This window comes from Gracilinanus agilis, chromosome 4, assembly GCF_016433145.1.
Source record: "Gracilinanus agilis isolate LMUSP501 chromosome 4, AgileGrace, whole genome shotgun sequence".
NCBI classification, from domain to species: domain Eukaryota; kingdom Metazoa; phylum Chordata; class Mammalia; order Didelphimorphia; family Didelphidae; genus Gracilinanus; species Gracilinanus agilis.
Window position 1 is genome coordinate 31,968,174 of NC_058133.1, and position 18,054 is coordinate 31,986,227.

The 18,054-nt window shown below is 49.3% G+C and overlaps 1 protein-coding gene across 2 annotated transcripts in view; it reads left to right on the forward strand.

Annotated features, from left to right (window-relative positions):
- Positions 1-18,054, forward strand: part of MKNK1 (MAPK interacting serine/threonine kinase 1) — a 50,017-nt gene that overhangs the window by 30,568 nt on the left and 1,395 nt on the right. For both annotated transcript variants that reach the window (XM_044676203.1, XM_044676202.1), the window contains 6 exons: positions 1,247-1,320; positions 3,353-3,457; positions 7,826-7,881; positions 11,224-11,319; positions 16,452-16,646; positions 17,501-17,665. In XM_044676203.1, the coding sequence (XP_044532138.1) occupies positions 1,247-1,320; positions 3,353-3,457; positions 7,826-7,881; positions 11,224-11,319; positions 16,452-16,646; positions 17,501-17,665 (691 nt within the window). The remainder of the gene's footprint in view (positions 1-1,246; positions 1,321-3,352; positions 3,458-7,825; positions 7,882-11,223; positions 11,320-16,451; positions 16,647-17,500; positions 17,666-18,054) is intronic.

The following is an 18,054-nucleotide window of genomic DNA, read 5'->3' on the forward strand; positions in this document are numbered from 1 at the left end:
ACCAAATAGACAGTTGTCCATTTGGCCTTCAAAGCCCTTCAGACCCTGGCCCCTCCTGCCTCTCCAGTCTTCTTTCCCCTGCCCACCCTCTGGGCTCCAAGGACCCCTCCGTCTCCCCACCTGGGCCTTTTCCCTGGCTCTCCTCCATGTCTGGCTTGCTATCTGTCCAGTCTCAAGTGACAGCTCACGTTCTGCCTTTCTTCATCCCTTTAACTTCTGGCACCTTCCCTCTGCTGTTTATCTCCAGTTTATCTGGCCGTATCCTTTGTGCACACAGTCGTCTTTGTGTCGTCTCTCCATCAAAGCAGAAGCTTCTCCAGGGCAAAGACTGACTTTTGCGCTTTGTACTCGCAGGCCTTGGCCCCGGGCCTGGCACATGGAAGTGCTGGTGGACAGACCGCCTGACTGCACTTAGAGTCCTCAGCACCCATCTTTGGCCTCCCCTGGAGGGGCCAAAGTATCTGTAGGAGACAGAGGCCCCGTTTGGTTTTCAGCCCAGTCTCTTCTTCCTTCAGCGTTAGAAGCTCGACTCAGTTTGTTTCACTCCAGGAAAAAACAGAAAAGGAAAAAAAGGAAGGCTCCCCCCTCCTCATCCCTCCCCACCCCGGAATCCAGGCCGGTGGTCGGTCTCCCCGCTGAGCTACAAGACGACCTTGTTGGCAGAGCATGTAATGCTGGGCAGACGGAGAGTGTTCACCGGGGAGCGCTACAAGTACCCACGGCTGCAAAGCACCCGGCTCTTTCATTAAGCAGCACTTAGCAGTTGGGGGCTGGCGGCGCCCACGTTCGGCCCCCAGTCTATTTGACAGATGTTTCCATTTTCTCCAGGCCATGTAAATACTGCCCCGTGATTTATGGGAGAGGAGGAGGGCAAGTAATTATTTTATACTTGCCTCCAGGACACACGCCTCCTATTCCACGTTATTAACCGCAATTGCTTACCGTCGGCTGCTGTGGGTTTTCTCCGGTCTAATGTGACCGGGACTTTTTTATAACCCTACCTGGCGGATTTTAGGGCTGGGGTTTGACAGCACGGGCTTGGAGGAAAAGCACTGGGGACACAACATTATGGAAAGATAAGGTGACCCGGAGCCAGCTCGCCCCACCGGCTCCTCCTCAAACGCCAGTTTGGCGAGCCTCCCGCCTTCAGCTTGAGTTTTGACCCACAGTGGGGCATCTGGCGGCCATAAGGCAGGGTTGATGCCGTTTTCCCCCATTGTGTCTTTTTTTTTCTCTTCCTTTTTAGGAACATTTTGGAGCTGATCGAATTTTTTGAAGACGACGAGAGGTTTTACCTGGTCTTCGAGAAGCTGCAAGGAGGTACTGTGCCCACTGCCCGCCGTCGCCTCAGGCGCTGATGCTCTGTCACGACTCCCAGAGGCCCTGAGACTGATTCCGAGGAATGAAAAGGATGAAGGACTTTAGAACTGCCCTTGATTTGGGAGAAGGGAGGCCGGGAGGGGGCGGGAAGGAGGATAATTAACATTTGTGCAGCTTAGAAGGCCGCCCATGTTGGCATTCTAGAAACGCCTTTTCATTCTAATAGGAATCGCGTATAGATAAATTTAGTCATCAATTTACCAATCCCCTGCTTTGACAGATTCACCACTTAACAAAATTAATTATGGCTGGGAGTTTTTGAGTGCATTGGTTATGCCAGAAACATTCACTGGAGGAGGGAAGAGTCTCATTGCTTAAGGCTTGGAGCCAAGGTTGAGCGGGACTAGCAGCGTGCCAGCTGCAAGGAGGAAGCTGGCCCTTTGGCCCACCATCTGTCCATGGGACCGCTGCCAAGGGGAGGAGCTCTTGGGAAGCCCGCTGCCCCCCCAGCTCTGTTCTGCCCTTATTCCAAACCCTTTGGGTGCACCGGAGTGAGAACCGGCCGAGGTGAGGAGGGTGCAGCCTGCCCAGAGGAAAAGCTCTTCTTTGGGTGAAGCTCCCTGGCATGGCTGGGGAACGGGCATCCGCTCCTGACCTCCTCAGCATCGTCCCCGAGTCAGCTAACAGCCACAGACAGCTTCGAGGAGCGCTGACGGGCAGGGTTCACGGAGCCGAGAATCCCAAGGGCCCTCCCTTTGCAGAGCAAGAAACTGAGGCCGAAAAGGGGAAGCCCATCGGCCCGATTGACTCATCTCGCCCCTGACAGATGAGAGAACTGAAATTGGGATTCTGTGGCCTCCCGCCGTTCTGGAAGGGTCTGGGCCGCCCGGGGCTTCTCTTTTCAGGTGACCAGCAGGGCAAACATGGGATAAAGCCCGAGCAGCCCCACAGGCCCTGCAGCCCCACTCTGACCTGATGGTGTGTGTTTAACCTGGCTTTGTCTACCCAAGCGGAGATGTGGCCGCCCCCCTCCCCTCTCCAGGAATTGTATCAGCAGGGGGGTGTCTGTCTGCGTGTCTGTCTGTGTATCCATGTTTGTGTCTGGGGTGTGTGTGTGTGTGTGTGTGTCTGCGTGTTAGGGGTGACAAGTGAGGCAGAGGAGGGCAGCCTGGACGGTGTTGGTCATTCAGAGGAAGGAGAGGAGCCGTCAGTCGAGTTCTGGAGAGGCAGGTCTCGTCCCCTCAGCTTGCTAACGATGACCGCTGTCCAGAGGGACAATGGCCTGGCCTCGTGGGGATGTCCAGGGGTGCCCAGGGCAGGCTGCCCTCCACTAGTTAGACATGACTCACAGAATAGAACCCATTGACAGGTGTGTGGGGTGTCTGTAAACATTTTGTCTTCCCTCTCAAATCCCTTTAGCTGTCCCTGCAAGGTAAGAAAATTCTCAGAGAAAGCTATTCTGGACCATGTGTGTGTGCATCTCTAATCAGGTATTCAAGTGCTTCTGAAGGTCAGCCCCCTGCAGGAGGGCTCCCACAGCACAGGGAGCCCCAGCCCTGGACCCAGGGGCAGCAAGGTAGCTCAGTAGCTAGGTCACAGGGCTTGGAATCCAGAAAACCCGTGTCAGTCACTAGCTGTATGACCCTTAAGTGCATGTCACTTAATTTCTGTCTGCCTCTGTTTCCCCATATGTAAAGTGGAGGGAATAAGAGCTCTTACTTCTCAATTATTGTGAGGATAAAATGAGGTAACATTTGTAAAGTGCTCAGCAAACTGTAAAGCAGTTTATAAATACCAGTTCTTGTTATTAAAGGGGTTCCCACCTTGGCGTCCTGGAGCCAAATTGAACCAAAAATCTTGGGGATAGTTTGTTTGGTGTCCCCACTATCACCAACTCTGACGCATTGACTCAATGCCCTACAGATTGCCCATGCAGCAGATTGCCATGTCTGATCATGGATTGTTTGCCTAATTGGTATCTAACAAATTCCTTTTTCTCCATTCCCCTACCCTCTTCTCTTTCTTGCCAAAGGCTCTATTTTAACCCACATCCAAAAACGAAAGCATTTCAATGAACGGGAAGCTAGCCGCGTGGTCCGGGATGTCTCCTGTGCCCTGGACTTCTTGCACACAAAAGGTGAGTCAGGCCTCACAGGGGGCACTTCCCTCAGGCCTCACCGTCCCCAGGGCTCTGCAAAGGCCTAGCCTGGCTTGGCTGCTTGGCGAATGAATGTGGTTGGATTTGAAGGGTGTTCTGAAACTTGGAAGGGAGCCCAAAGTTGTCTTTCTTTTTCAGCTGGAATTCTGTTTAAACCATGCCTCTGTCTGAGAGACTATTACTTTGGGGGCAATTATGTCAGTGGTAACAAGGAGGCTCCCTCTTACTTCATGACCCAGCAAGTAGTCTATATCCCTTCCCAAAGCTTTCCATCAGTAAGGTCTCTTGGGCAGCCCCCTAATCACGTTCAGTAGTGGGGTTTGTCATTGTCGTTTCATTTGGGTCCGACTCTTTGTGACCCTGTTTGGGGTTTTCTTAGCTAAGATCCTAGAATGGTTTGCTATTTCCTTCTCCAACTCATTTTACAAATGAGGAAACTGAGGCAAATAGGATTAAGTGACTTTCCCAGAGTCACATAGCTAAGAAGTATCTGAGATTATAAAACCAGTGGAAATGGGCATCGGCATGGGTGGGGTAAGTGCGGGGGGGGGGGGGGAGGTGAAGGGGAAAGTAGGAGCATGAATCATGTAACCATGTTAAAAACAAATAATAAATATTTTTTTAAAAAAAAGAAGTATCTGAGGCCCTACTTGAACCTAGGAAGGTGAGTCTTCCTGACTGAAGGCTTGACGCTCTTATCCACTGTGCCACCTTGCTAGCTATCATTTAGTCATTCATAAAAAGTGACCTACCTAGGAGACTGGCATAGCTGGGGCTCTGAGCCCTGACTTTCTCAGATTCTTGTTGCAGATCCTCACCCAAACTCTACCTCCAAAAGATAGATGCTCATTGCAGGAACCCCACCCAGGCAAGTGGGGTGCTGGGACCCCTTGTAAATGGGGTGTGTATGCACAAACACATGGGCATCTGTCTAGAGACTCACGCATCTAAAGCTGAGGGCTACTTCCATTGAGCACTTGCTTATTGTGAAGATTTATGCCGTTAAGAAATCAGCCGGTTAGTCTGTGTGTATATATGTGTTTAGAATCTAATTATTTCTTGCATTCTACTTATAGACATAGCCTGTAATTGGATCAGTAGACTTTTCATTTACATATGTGGGTAGATAGTTTTCATTCATTGGATTTTTATTTTTAAAACGGCTTCCATTACCTTTGTAAGCTTTAGGATTGACCAAAGCTTTTGCCCACACACTCTTCTTCTGAGGGAGATGTGTTATAAGCATCATCTTTTTACAGACATTTTCCTTGATGATACTGGGCTCAGTCGAGGCCAAAAGTTTTGCCTAAATAAATTAGCAGTGAGAATTAAGAGGCTGTTCAGTTCCACAAACATTAATCTGACAATCTAAGTGAGATAGATGATTATTTACAAAAATATAAACTGCCCAGATTAACAGAAGAAGAAATAGAATACTTCAATAACCCTATCACAGAAAAAGACATTTTTAGACCATCAAAGAATTCCTTAAGAAAAAGGCCCCAGGGCCAGATGGATTCACAAGTGAATTCTACCAAACATTCAAAGAACAATTAACTTTGATACTACATAAACTCTTTGGGAAAATAAAGGAAGAAGAAATTCTTCTAGGTTCTTTTTATGTCACAAATATGATATTGATACCCAAACCAGGAAGAGCTAAAACAGAGAAAGAAAACTATAGACCAGTCTTCTAATAAACATTGATATAAAAATTAAAAAAAAATACTAATAAGGAGATTACAGCATTATATCACAAGGATCATACACCAAACAGGTTTTATACCAGGAATATAGGGTGAAAAACCATTAGCATAAGTGACCATATCATTAATAAAGCCAAACAAAACCATATGATCATCTCAATAGATGCAGAAAAAGCCTTTAACAAAATACAATACTCATTCCTTATAAAATACTAGAAAACATCCAAGTGAAAGGAACCTTTCTTAAAGTGATAAATGGCATCTATCTAAAACCATCCATCCCACAAACATTGAGCTCTCGATGTCAGTAGCTTCTTTTGCCAGCCTCTAAGGACAGATGTGGTTGTAACAGTCATTCATGGTCCTGCCCTCATGGTACTTGTATCAAGTAGAGGAAAGAAATTGGCATTTGTTAAGTGCCCATTTTGTGCCAGGCACCATCCCAAGAGCTTTACAAGTATTATCTCATTAGGTGTTCATAATAACCCTGGGAGGTAGGGGCTCCTAAAATCCCTGTTTTACAGTTGAAACTGAGGCAAACAGAAATTAGTTGATTTGTTTTTAACTCTTACCTTCTGTCTTAGAATTGGTACGAAGTATCTCTTCAAAGGCAGAAGAGCAGTAAGGGCTAGGCAATAGGAGGTTAAGTGACTTGCCCAGGGTCACATGCCCAGGAAGTATCTGAGGTGAGATTTGAACTTGGGTCTGCCTGACGCCAGACCTAGCAAGCGCTCTTATCTACTGTACCTCCTGCCTCCTTGGAATTATAGGGGAAAATAATAGTTATAATAATAAATATAAAAAATGCCCATAGTAGAAAATAATATGTAAATACCCCCAGAGAGATACAGATTCTGATCTCCAAGCAAAGACTTGCGTGTGCTTGATTTTCTGTGCCGTGAACTTTAGGCAGAGTTTGTTCTTAGGACTGATGGTTCACCCATAGAGCTCTACTGTGTGATTTGTCCCACACGTGTGTGTCTGCACATGTTTACACGCACACACAGTCCTGCTCTGTCCTCTCCCTCTTGGTGTTTGCTTGGGATCTTCCCTTGGACGGTGGTGGTTGGGGGCAGCGTTCCCGCCTGGGAGAAGCATCCCGGGGAGTGCAGTTGTCTAGTGCCTGGCAGTTGTGATGAATGGCCGAGTCTCCGCATCTGAAGGCTGGGATCCGTGCAGGTAACACCTGCCTGACAAAGATTTACAACATCTCCCCATGCTGCCGCCATCATTGCAAAAGTGGGTCACGTCTCCTCGAGGTCCCTTGTGGAGGGAGCCGGGCCTTGGCCGGCTTCCAGGTGTGTGCTGGGGGAGCTGCCGGGCGTCTTAGGAATTCTCGTCTCCCCCCCGCCGGCCTGCTCCAGCACACAATCCTTGAACTGGCTGAAAAACGATTGCCGAGCTTGATAAATAACTCGGCTCCACAAAGACAGATGGGGCCTGAATGGGCAGCCTCGAAACAGGGTCTGTACTTTGAAAACGCCGGCCACAGAGCAGCGGAACCTCTGGGAAATCGGCGGGAGCCCGGCTGGTGTCCGGGCCGGGCTCCCTGGCCTGTCGCCTGGCCCCGGAAGCTGGCAGTGAGGGGCAGCCCCAGCCACCTTTGGAAACATTAGCCATAATGGGAAAGTGCTTTCTTTTTAGAGCCGCCCGAGGTGGCCCGGCTCCATTTGGGCAAATTGGAACTCGGTTGCTGTGGGTTTTCATTCAATTAGATGGCTTGGACGAAGGGACTCAGCTCTGCAAAGCTGGCGGGGCCCCTGGCCGGTGACAGCCGTAGCAGGTGTGCAGAGGGTCACTTGGGAGAGACGGTGTCCGAGACACTGTGGGGCCCAGAGCTGAGCGCAGAGGAGCTTCTGTCAGCAAATCGGGTATTCCCAAGCGAGGCATCCCGGGGTCTCAGGCCCGCCGTCTTTGCTTTGGTGATCTGTGGGTTGGCCAGAGGATTGGACCGATAACTGCTGAGACCCCTTTCAATCCCACTGTAGGATTTTTATTTGGTTCTTGCTGTGGGTAGATAGAAAGCCCACCTGCTCCTTCTGCCCCGATCTGGAGTCTCCCTGAACAGGAAGAATAGGATGTTGTGGCAGGGGCCTCTGGAGCACCCCTGAGGAAGAAAGGCTCCAGGGACTCCCTAACCCCCTCCTCTGGTCCTGAGCAGCCGGGTTGGGGAGGGCAATCAGGCAGGCGTCGGGAGACTTGTTAACACTTGGTCCACCGGCAATCCAGGGCCTCGTGTGTGGGAGAAGCTTTGTTGTGGCCACACGGAGGAAATGAGGGAAAGCCGTGCCGATCCCCAGAGAGGCAGCTAAATGAGGACCTAATTATCACCGCATTGCTGCTGGAACACGGGGCTGCCGGCTTCTTTACTGCCCTCACTTCGCTCTCCCTCATGGCAGCGCTAAGAGGCGGAGGGTTCAAAGTCGTTGGCTGCCTCGGCCCGGCTTCTGCAGGCTCCCGAGTCAGCGGGGCCCTCCCTGTGGCCCTGCTCACTTCTGTCTCCTGCAGCTCGTTAATTTTTTAATGTACCATAATTGGGAATTAATCTGTGAGCAGCAGCATTTGAAAAAAAATTAATTGCGTGTGGAGTGTCTAATAAGTGCATGTATTTTAACCATTTCTTTCCCTCTCCTCCTTTCAGGCATTGCTCACCGAGATCTGAAGCCAGAGAACATCCTGTGTGAATCCCCCTCAGAGGTACTTTGGGGCCACCCACACCAGGGCTGAGGGGGGCCTGCCGTTGGCCCTGACTCTTCATAGGGGGCCAGCCTCTGAGGAGCTCGCTCACGGGCCGTGTGGGTGGGCCCCAAAGAGTTAATCTTTCTGTGTTCCTGAATGTGTGCATCCTTCCAGCTCCTTCTTTGCTCCTTCTCAGCAGCATTGAGGCGAGCTCAGTAGCTTGTTGAGTTTTTAAAATGTGTCTGATCTGCACAAAACAAATGCTTTCTAGGGTGCCCAGCTTCGAAACCTTTCCCAGAATCCTTCCAGAAAGAAAGCCTGAGGTGGACGTGAAGCGTGTCCTTGTGTGTTTATGGTAGAGAATACAGGCCTCAGGACCTGCTGTAGAACAGTGAAAGGCCCCATACCTTCAGCCAGAAAACCCAGCTTCCAGTCCGGTCTCTGGCTAGCGAGGTGACTGTTGGCAAGGTGCTTAACCTCAGTTTCTTCATCTATAACATGGGCGTGATATTACTGAGTTACCACCTCCCCAGGGTTGGAAATAAAAGTGCTTTGCAAACCCTAAGGGCTATCTAATTAGGGTTTCTTGCATCTATAGCAGTAAAGAATGACAAATTAGTGCATATTTTTTCTAAGTCCCAATTTCAAAGATGACTGCTTTCAGTTCGCACCTGTAATTCAGGAACTAGATTGGATCTGGTCCAGCCTTTGTCAGTAGGATGAATCTTGTCATCCAATGGCTCTTCAGCTTCTTCTGGAAACCCCCTGGGAGGGGGGAAGCACACTCTGATTTTGAATCATCAACTTGGAGAATAAACATCCAGGCCAAGGCCGCAATATTAGCTTGGAAAAACAGATTTAGAGCTAGAAATGAAGTTGGAAACTGCCTGGGCCAAGCCCCTCATTTGACAGGGGAGGAAAGCGAGGCCCAGAGGGAGGGGAAGTAACAGTCCTGGTTCCAGCTCAGCCTCTGACCTCAGGGGCAGCACTCCTAGGGCCCTGTGCTGCTGCCAGCCTAAGAGGAAGGATGATTTCCTTTATTAGGTCCTGAGGTCTGTGCCCTTGTCATTGGCCAAGATTCCTCCTAATTTTTCCCTTTGGGGCTAGACAGAACAATTGTATGCTTTCTCCCACCTGGCATCCTCCCTTGGATACCTGAAGAGCAGAGTCACCAACCTTTACATCTGTCCTTCTCTGGGCCGTACATCCCTGGTTCCTTCAGCTGACCCTCATGGCCTGGCATCCAGGACTCTCACATTCTTGGTTGCCTTCCTAGAGAAGTTCTACCTCCTCACTAGCCTTCGTAACTGTGATAACCAGAGCCTTGGGTCCGACCAGGGCAGACCAGGACTCCCACTCCCAGCTTGTCTCTTTGTGTGATCAGGCCCAAGATCACACAGATGTTTTAGGCTGCCACCTCACACCACTGATTCATACTGAACTTGTATTCCCTAAAATCTCCAGATTATTTGAGATAAACTGATATCTAGCTATGCCTTCCCTAGCTTATATTTATGAAGTCTATTCCTTGAACCCACGTGTAAGACTTAATATCCCCTGTTGTTTCATCTAATTCAATTTTATTATTGGGAGGTTCTGGGTTCAAAATTGACCTTAGATACTTGCTAGTTGTGTGACCCTGGGCAAGTCATTTGACCCCAGTTGACTAGTCCTCACTATTCTTCTGTCTCAGAACTGATATTTGTATCGATTCTGAGATAGAAGATAAGAATTTTAAAGAAAAAAATAAAGTATATATCCTCTGCATAGTTGGGAAAAGTTTTTGATCTACTTCTTTTTTCTTTTTTAATTTTTTTTAAACCCTTAACTTCTGTGTATTGGTTCCTTGGTGGGAGAGTGGTAAGAGTGGGCAATGGCGGTCAAGTGACTTGCCCAGGGTCACACAGCTGGGAAGTGTCTGAGGCCGGATTTGAACCTAGGACCTCCCGTCTCCAGGCCTGGCTCTCTATCCACTGAGCTACCCAGCTGCCCAGATCGACTTCTTTTAATTTTTTTATCCTGCTGAGATTATTCCTGCTGATTTTCCCTCCTAGCTTTGTGACAATGAATATTTGAAAAAATCCCTTTATGTCCTTATGCATGCCATTCATAACAAAGCTATATAGTACCGGGCCAAATATCAATCCCTAGGACAATGTGCTAGGACACCTCCCCCAGAGTTGATGGAGCCATTAATGGCTCCTACTTTAATTTTTAAATGTTCAGTAACCATTCCTTTAGTATTTTGCTGAGATGGAAGTCAAATTCATTGGCCTATCCTTAGACTCTGATCTCTTCCCTTCTTTGAAAATTGGGGCCATTTACCCTTCTCTGTCCTGCAGCAGCTGACCAGTGTTCCTGGCTCTTCCAGGGATCCCTAGCAGCGGCCCAGCCCTCTCATCCACCAGCTCTTTCAGTCCTCTAAAGCAGTTATCTGAGTCTTGTAATTCGAATACTTCAAGGACAGTGAGGTGCTCTCGTTATCTTTACTTATCTTGGGTTTCATATTCCCCATTTGCCCTTTTCGTTCTGACCTTTCCACTCAGAAGATTGTTCTCCTTGGCAGAGAAGAGATGCAGGGGGAGAGTCAAGTAGTTCTGCCTTTTCTCTGCTCTTTGCTGCATTCCCTGGGAGACCTTGGCCTCAGTGAGCTCCTCTGTAAAATGAGGGCATTGGCTTCCTGGGCTCCAAGGGCTTTTCCCAGGATCCTGTGCTCCTCCCAGCTGCCCTTTGAGCAGCGATAAGATGCTCTTCTTGGAGCCTCGTCTTGTCTCCGGTGGAGCAATAACAGTCAGGATACTTCACGCTTAGATGGCATTTAAGATTTTCCAGGACTTTCCTCACACCTTCCCTTGTAAAGTAGGCATTGTGAGGACTGTTCTCTCCATTTGTCGAGGTGGAGGCCTTGCCCAGAGTCAGAGTTAACAGTTGTCTGTGGGGGCGTTAGATCCCACCATGCCCATCTCTGGGTCTAATTTTCTTCCATTACTTCCTGCCATCACTAACCTTTTCTGGTTCTGTGACTCCTGGAAATAGTGCCAGAGCCTCCTCACTAAGAAACGATGGGATTGGGTTCCTGATGGTGGTGAACAAGACTCCTCTGAGGAGATAATTGGGCTTTTGGTTAGAAAGCCCTGACGACGTGTTGGCTGTGACCATTAATTCTCTTGTCCGTCAGCAGAGAGGGGACGTCGTCTCAATGGCATCTTTTGAGCTGGCTGCAGAAGCTTTAGTTGACTTTGGCAAACTCTGAGGGCAGGGACCGTGCAGAGTGCACGGGCGGTGCTGAGTCGCTGTTTGCTGTAGCCTAGTTTGGAGAAGGTCATGACACCTATAACCCTCTGCTCTCCGTCATTCCAGGTGTCCCCAGTGAAGATCTGTGACTTTGACCTGGGCAGCGGCGTGAAGCTGAACAATTCTTGTACCCCCATCACTACTCCAGAGCTAACTACACCGGTATGTGTCCTGGGTGCTGGTGCTGGTGCTGGAGTCCAGGCTCTTGGGTCCTTCACACTCCCCCTGTCCAACTATTGCCCCCTCCAGTCAGGATGCTGGCAAGACAAAGGGAAGTAAGAGCAGAGGGATGACGTGCCTTCCTCCTTTCTTACTTTCCCACCTCCCGATGTCTTCTAGGTCTAGGCCTTGCAGGCCAGAGTTCTTTTGGTCAGTTTATTAAAAGCTTAAAATGATACGAGACTTTGGAGCTGTCCTGCCTGCACATGTTGTTGTTCAGTCATGTCCGACTCTGTGACCCCCACGGACCCTCACACGCCAGGCCCATCTGTCTTCCATTGTCTCCCAAACTGTCCAGGCTTACGTTCATTGTCTCCAGTACCCTCTCTCCATCTCATCCTCTTCAACTTTTGCCCTCAGTCCTTCCCATAATTGTGGTCCTTTCCCATGAGTCCTGGCTTTTCATTATGTGCCCAAAGTAGTTCAGCTTCAGTTATTTATCCTTGCAGTGAATAGTCTGAATTCATTTCTTTAGCACTGATTTGGTCTCCTTGCTGTCCAAGGGACTCTCAGAAGTCTTCTCCAGCCCCACAATTGGAAAGCGTTGATTCTGTCATACTCAGCTTTCCTTATAGTCCAGCTCTCACAGCCATGCCTTTTTTTTAAATCCTTATGTTCTGTCTTAGAATCAATACTTAGTATTGGTTCCAAGGAACAGTTAAGGACTAGGCAATGGGGGTTAAGTGACTTGCCCAAGGTCACACAGCTAGGAAGTGTCCGAGGTCAGATTTTAATCTGGGACCTCCAGTTCCTAATCCTGGCTCTCAATCCCCTGAGCCACCTGGCTGCCCTCTGCAGCCATACGTTACTGCTGGAAAAACCGTAGCTTTAACTCGATGAACCTTTGTCAGCAAGGTGCTGCCTCTGCTGTTTAGTATGTTTTGCCTACATCTGTACAGAATAAATCAAATGAAATTAGGAAGGGAAGGCTGAGGGAGAAACCAGTCAAGGCTTCCTAGACAAGATGCTCCTTGAACAGAAGGGAGAAAGGGGGAGAGGAATGGAGGGTGGGAGGGACTCTCTGAGGGGAAAGTGAGGAGGAGAGAAATGAAGGTCCTATGTCAGATCTCAAGAAGTCCAGTTTTTCTGAACCACAGAGTCTGGGAAGGAGTGTCTATTGAGGCTGGAAAAGTAGGTGAGGGCCAGGTTTGGGAAGTGGTTTTATCCTAGAGGAGATGGGAAAATGGGGGGGAGCTCAGGTCATGGGTGTTGGAAGAACTCTGCAGTCACTAAAGCTGAGGGAAAGATGGAGTGGAAGAGAGTAAACCTTGGGCCAAGGAAATCCAGGCAAGAGGTAAGGAGGGCTAGAGTGGAGACTGTGTGATTGGAGGGGGCAGGAAAGAGACCAAAGGAGTAGGAGAATAAAGGGAACAAGCATTTATCAAACACCTACTATGTGTCAGGGGCTGTACAAATATCTTGTCCTCACAACAACTCTAGGAGTTATCCCCATTTTACAGATGAGGAAACTGAGGCTGCAGAGGTGATGGAATTTGCCACGGTCATGACTAGTCAGTATCTAAGGTGGGATTTGCCAACTGCAGGCCCAGTTCTCTGTTCGCTCTGGTGACTGGTTTCCACCAGCCGAGTGTCTCCGGATGGGAAATGAGAGAGAAGGAGGAGTTGGGGGGATGATTGTAACTTCCAACTCTAGGAGCCTAGGAGGATGTGTGGGAGAGGGCAGGGTTTTTGTGGAGGGCCAAGATCTGGTGTGGAGATGATCTTTCTGTTATGGACCCATCGAGATAGAGATGACCTTTGAACAGCTGGTTTGAAGTCAGTGGTTTTATGAGCCCCATCCTCCACCACCCGGAGCCTCCCATCTCTTTGAGAACGACATGGACCTTTCTGGAGCTGGGTGGATGGAGGAGGGGGGAGTGATGAGGGGAGCTAGGAGATAATTCTTGGCCATTTTCTTCCCTTTAGACACATTACAGATAGAGATGGGGTCTCTGGGAACCTAAGAAATCCTAAGATTTTCTCTTGAACACACTCGAGATACTTTTCCTGTTGAGAGTCTCTTAAGAGATTTATAACTTTCATAACTGATTTTCCCTCATATCCTCTTTTTAATGTATTTTAAGATGCACAGCACACATTTGTGTGTTGTTGTAAGAAAGCGTCGCTTCCTTCTTCAGCCAGTAACTCATCACCAAAAACAAAACCCCAAATCCCTTTGTGTCTTCCCCCACCCCATCTCAGCAGATTGGTTGTTTATTGGGATAGTTGCCTGTCAGCAGCTTCCTGTATTAATTATGTTCTTGGGTTATGGAGTTCAGTGGTTCTGAGTCTGTCATCTAAGAAGACTCACTGAGCCACAAAGTTTGGGCAACTACTGCTTTTGAATAGAACTCAAAGTCTGTACGTGCCCTTTTCCCTTTTGTTCCTAATTTGTTTCATGATTTCCCTTGAGATTCGAGAGCTTCTGTTCATCCAAATGCCTTTTGTGATTTTGTCTAGCTCTATAAAGTATCTCCTTGATAGTTTGGTGTACACTAAATCTGGAAATAAGCCTAGCTTCTGTCTTCATTATAGCGACCCAGCATGAGCACTGAATACCCCTCTGATCACTCCTTCTCCTTTCCCATAGTTGTGTTAATGCGGGTATTGACTATAGACTGACTCCTAGATACCGAATGCATTTTTCATTGGTCTGGATGGGGCATCCCCTTCTATTATCTACTCTTGGATTTTGTTATTTCTAAGGAGAAATGCTGTTGATTTTTGTGGTTTTTATGTTGTATCCTGCTACTTTACTAAAGCTATCATCTCTGTTTCTTTGCTGATTTTCTAGGATTTTCTGACTCAGATGCCATCATCAGTAGAGAGGGATAATTTTGTCCCTTCTTTGCCCATTTTTGTGCCTTCACTTTCTCTCTCTCTAGGCTACTTGCCATTGGTAGTATTTATAAAATTGTCAGATCATAGAGGGGGAAAGGGAGCATCTTTGTTTTACTCTCATATTTATCGGGAAAGCTTCTGCTGTTTCCCTTTTGTATAAAATGCTGGCTTTCAATTTTAGGTAGTTACTTTTTGTCCTATTTTTAAGCAGTCCTTGGAATCATATATCTTATAGGAGTTTTAGTTCTTTTCCAGAGGTTTTTCAGGTGAATGATGAGAAAGCAGTTAAGTATTCTGTAAACAGGCCCTCTATTGAGCACTGGGGATACAAATGCAACAAGCAACCTAGTCCCTCTCTTCAAAGAGATAGTACAGAAAGGGGAGCTAGGAAGTGGCAGGGGAGGGAAGCTTCTGCTGCCTATGACAAGTCGCCAGAATGTGACATGAGGCTGATTCCAGACAAAACCAGGCAATGGCTCCCTCTCAGAGTTCAGAATCCCAAGGCCAGGATCCAGTAGGAATGGGATGAGGAGGAGTGTAGACAGCACTGCTTAGAAATGACCAGGAAATATTGTTTGAACTTATTGAGCCATGTGGTTTGGAATGATTTTGTTTTTTAATAAGATGAATATATGTGTTATTTTCCTACTTTGAGTCAACCTTTCCCCTGGTCTAAGTCCAATTTGATCACAGGGAAAGACTATACATGTGAAATACCACATGTGATATCAGCTTTGATCATTAGTTTCATTCAACTATTGATAACTTTTATTCTTTGCTCTAGAGTATGACTCCCTGAGAGGGGAAGGTAAAAGTAATATATTGGGAAATTAGGTGATGTACAAATGAAAAACATCAATGAAATACTTTAAACTTACAAAAAAATCAGAGAAGATGTCTGATGAAGAGCACTGGTAATTCTATTCAGAAAAGAGGATAGAACAGAATCTGCACATTGTAGGCCATGAACTTGACTTCCATTCCTTGGAAAACTCTAGAATATCTCGGTAAGGGGACATTTGTACCCATCTAAAAAAAGGGTCATTAATGGGCCACTGCCTCCTTGGAAGGAAGTCTCCAATTGAAGGACTCCCATTCTTGCCTTGGTGCCGTTTAACTTTTTTTTTTTTTTTTTTTTTTTTAATTTTAAACCCTTAACTTCTGTGTATTGACTTATAGGTGGAAGATTGGTAAGGGTGGGCAATGGGTGTCAAGTGACTTGCCCAGGGTCACACAGCTGGGAAGTGTCTGAGGCCGGATTTGAACCTAGGACCGCCTGTCTCTAGGCCTGGCTCTCAATCCACTGAGCTACCCAGCTGCCCTCCCCACCCCCCACCCCCGTTTAACATTTTTAACAATGACTTAAGAGACATCGATGTCACACTTATTAGGTTTGTAGGGAGGGATAGCTAACACTTTGGATAATATAATCAGGGACCAAAGAGATCATGCCAAGCTAGAATGTGGGGGAGGATCCAGTAAGATGAAATTCAGGAGGGCTAAATGTAGTCAAAGATTTGGGTTCAAAAATATCAATTTATAAATAAGGTGGAAAAGCAGCCGTTTCTCTGAAAAAGACCTTGGGATTTCAGCGGCTCACAAGCTTAAAAGGAATTGACAGGATTCTATAATAGCCCCAGAAACCCAATTCCATTTGAGGCTGCATTAAGCGTGTCATCGTGGCCAGGCCTGGTAGGAAGGGGGCTGCTTAGACCTTGCTTGGGGGGTGGCTCAGCTCTGCTCAGTACTGTGATGTAGAGGATTCTAATGAATGGGAGTGTCTCGAGGGGGAAGAGCCTGCAGATCTTGCCACAGGAAGGCCGAAGGAATTGGGGATGTTCAGCCCAGAGAAGAGGGGACTTGGGGTTGGGATGTGGAGGATGAGAGCTTCTTTTCAAGGATTTATAGGGCTGGCTGTGAGGGTAAAGAGGGATTTGACAGGTTCTGTTTGGCCCCAGAGGCGGTGGGCTTGCTCTCCATGGTGGGCTCCAGGAAGAAGCTGGGAGCCAGAGGGAGGCTCCTCTCTGTTTACTCTCTGTTCCTGTTGGGGCCCGCAGAGCTGTGAGTGAACCCTGACCAGCAGGTACCTTTGGGCTGGTGGGATTCAATGTATGCAGTGCATTTTCAAAATGGCGGGCAGGTTCTTACTGTATCCTGTGTGCCTGGCCCCTTGCTCTGTGCCGTAGAGACTTCAGACGAGCCTCCCTGTGCGTGTCTTCCCTTCTCTTCTCTAGTGCGGCTCAGCCGAGTACATGGCGCCCGAAGTGGTCGAGGTGTTCACAGAAGAAGCCACTTTTTACGACAAGCGCTGCGATCTCTGGAGCCTCGGGGTGGTTCTCTACATCATGCTCAGTGGCTACCCTCCCTTCGTGGGTCACTGTGGCAACGACTGCGGCTGGGACCGGGGAGAGGTCTGCAAAGTCTGCCAGGTGAGCCCCCGGCTCGGCCCCAGGACCCTGGAAGCACACCCTGCTCGTCCCGGCCATGAAGAAGGGGGCGGCCTGCCAGGGGCCCAGACATGAGGATGGGGGGTCCCAGGGGCCCTGCTGGGACAACTTAGAGAGCAGGAGCTGGCATAAGCCTCTGAGCTGCCCCCTGGCATGTCATAGAAGGGGAAGACTTTGGGGCCCAGGCCGGGGCCGCTGCCCCCTGCTGGTGAGCCTCGCTGTGTTTGGCGGGGCCAGGGCTCGGCACCCAGGCTGGGCAGGGAGCGGGTCTGGGCCCACCATCCCCTGGATGCTCCGGAGGCCTCAGCAGAGATGGAGGTAGCGATACAAAAAGGAGTAGAAAATAAGTGTTGTCGGCCAACAGTGATTAAGCTCCTGCTGTATGCTGGGCCCCGGGCCAGGCGCCAGGGATCCAAGGCAGCTCCCGCCCTCCAATGAAAACAGAATTGCCTTCATCGGCATTCCTAGAGTCTGTTCCCGCTGCCCCCCCCCCCCCCAGGTCAGGTCTGTTGTCCCTGCTTTTCAGATAAAAAAAGTGAGGCAGAGAGGGGTCAAATGACCTTCCCGGGGCCACACAGTAAGTGGTTTGAGGCTGAACGTGAGCTCGGATCCTCCCGGCTCCCTTTGGATGCCTCTAATCATGGTCGCACTTGTTACTTCAGAGGGTGCAGAAGGTATTTCATAGAGACCCTCCTCAGGGCCCCACAGAGCGGGCTGCAGGGAATGCTGGCACCTGGAGAAACCGAGGCAGATCCCAGGGCTCCGACCGCTCCTCAGGCTTCGGGGGGGGGGGCAGGACGGGTGAGAGGGGGTGACGGGCCTCCCTGCCTCCCCAGGAGCGGCTCTTTGAGAGCATCCAGGAGGGCAACTACGAGTTTCCCGACAAGGACTGGGCCCACATATCGGCCGAGGCCAAAGACCTCATCTCCAGGCTCCTCGTCCGAGACGCCAAGAAGAGGCTCAGTGCGGCCCAGGTCCTGCAGCACCCCTGGGTGCAAGGGGTGAGTGGCCCGGGCCGGGGGAGGGGCGGCACGTTCCTCAGTTTCTCCATCTGTAAGAGAAATGAAGCCAGCGCTCACGAGGCTTTCTCGCTCTCGATCCCATCATTCTGGGTTTGATGCTAGCGGCCTCCTCGAGCCCCCCATGTCGTGAGCTCATTCTCGCTCTCCTCCCTCCCCCGTCATCCTCTCCGAACGTACCCGAAGGGCCCTGGAAGCGGGAGGCGCCCAGAGATGGGCCTTCCCAGCTCGCAGAGCTCGTGTCCCGGGAAGGGAGAAGCCACAGAGCTTGGGGCGCCCGTTTTACCGACAGGCAGCCCTCGGGCCAGGGCAGAAGCAGGACTCGAACTGCTCTCCTCATGCCGGGGGGGGGGGGGTGTCAAGGGCGGGGG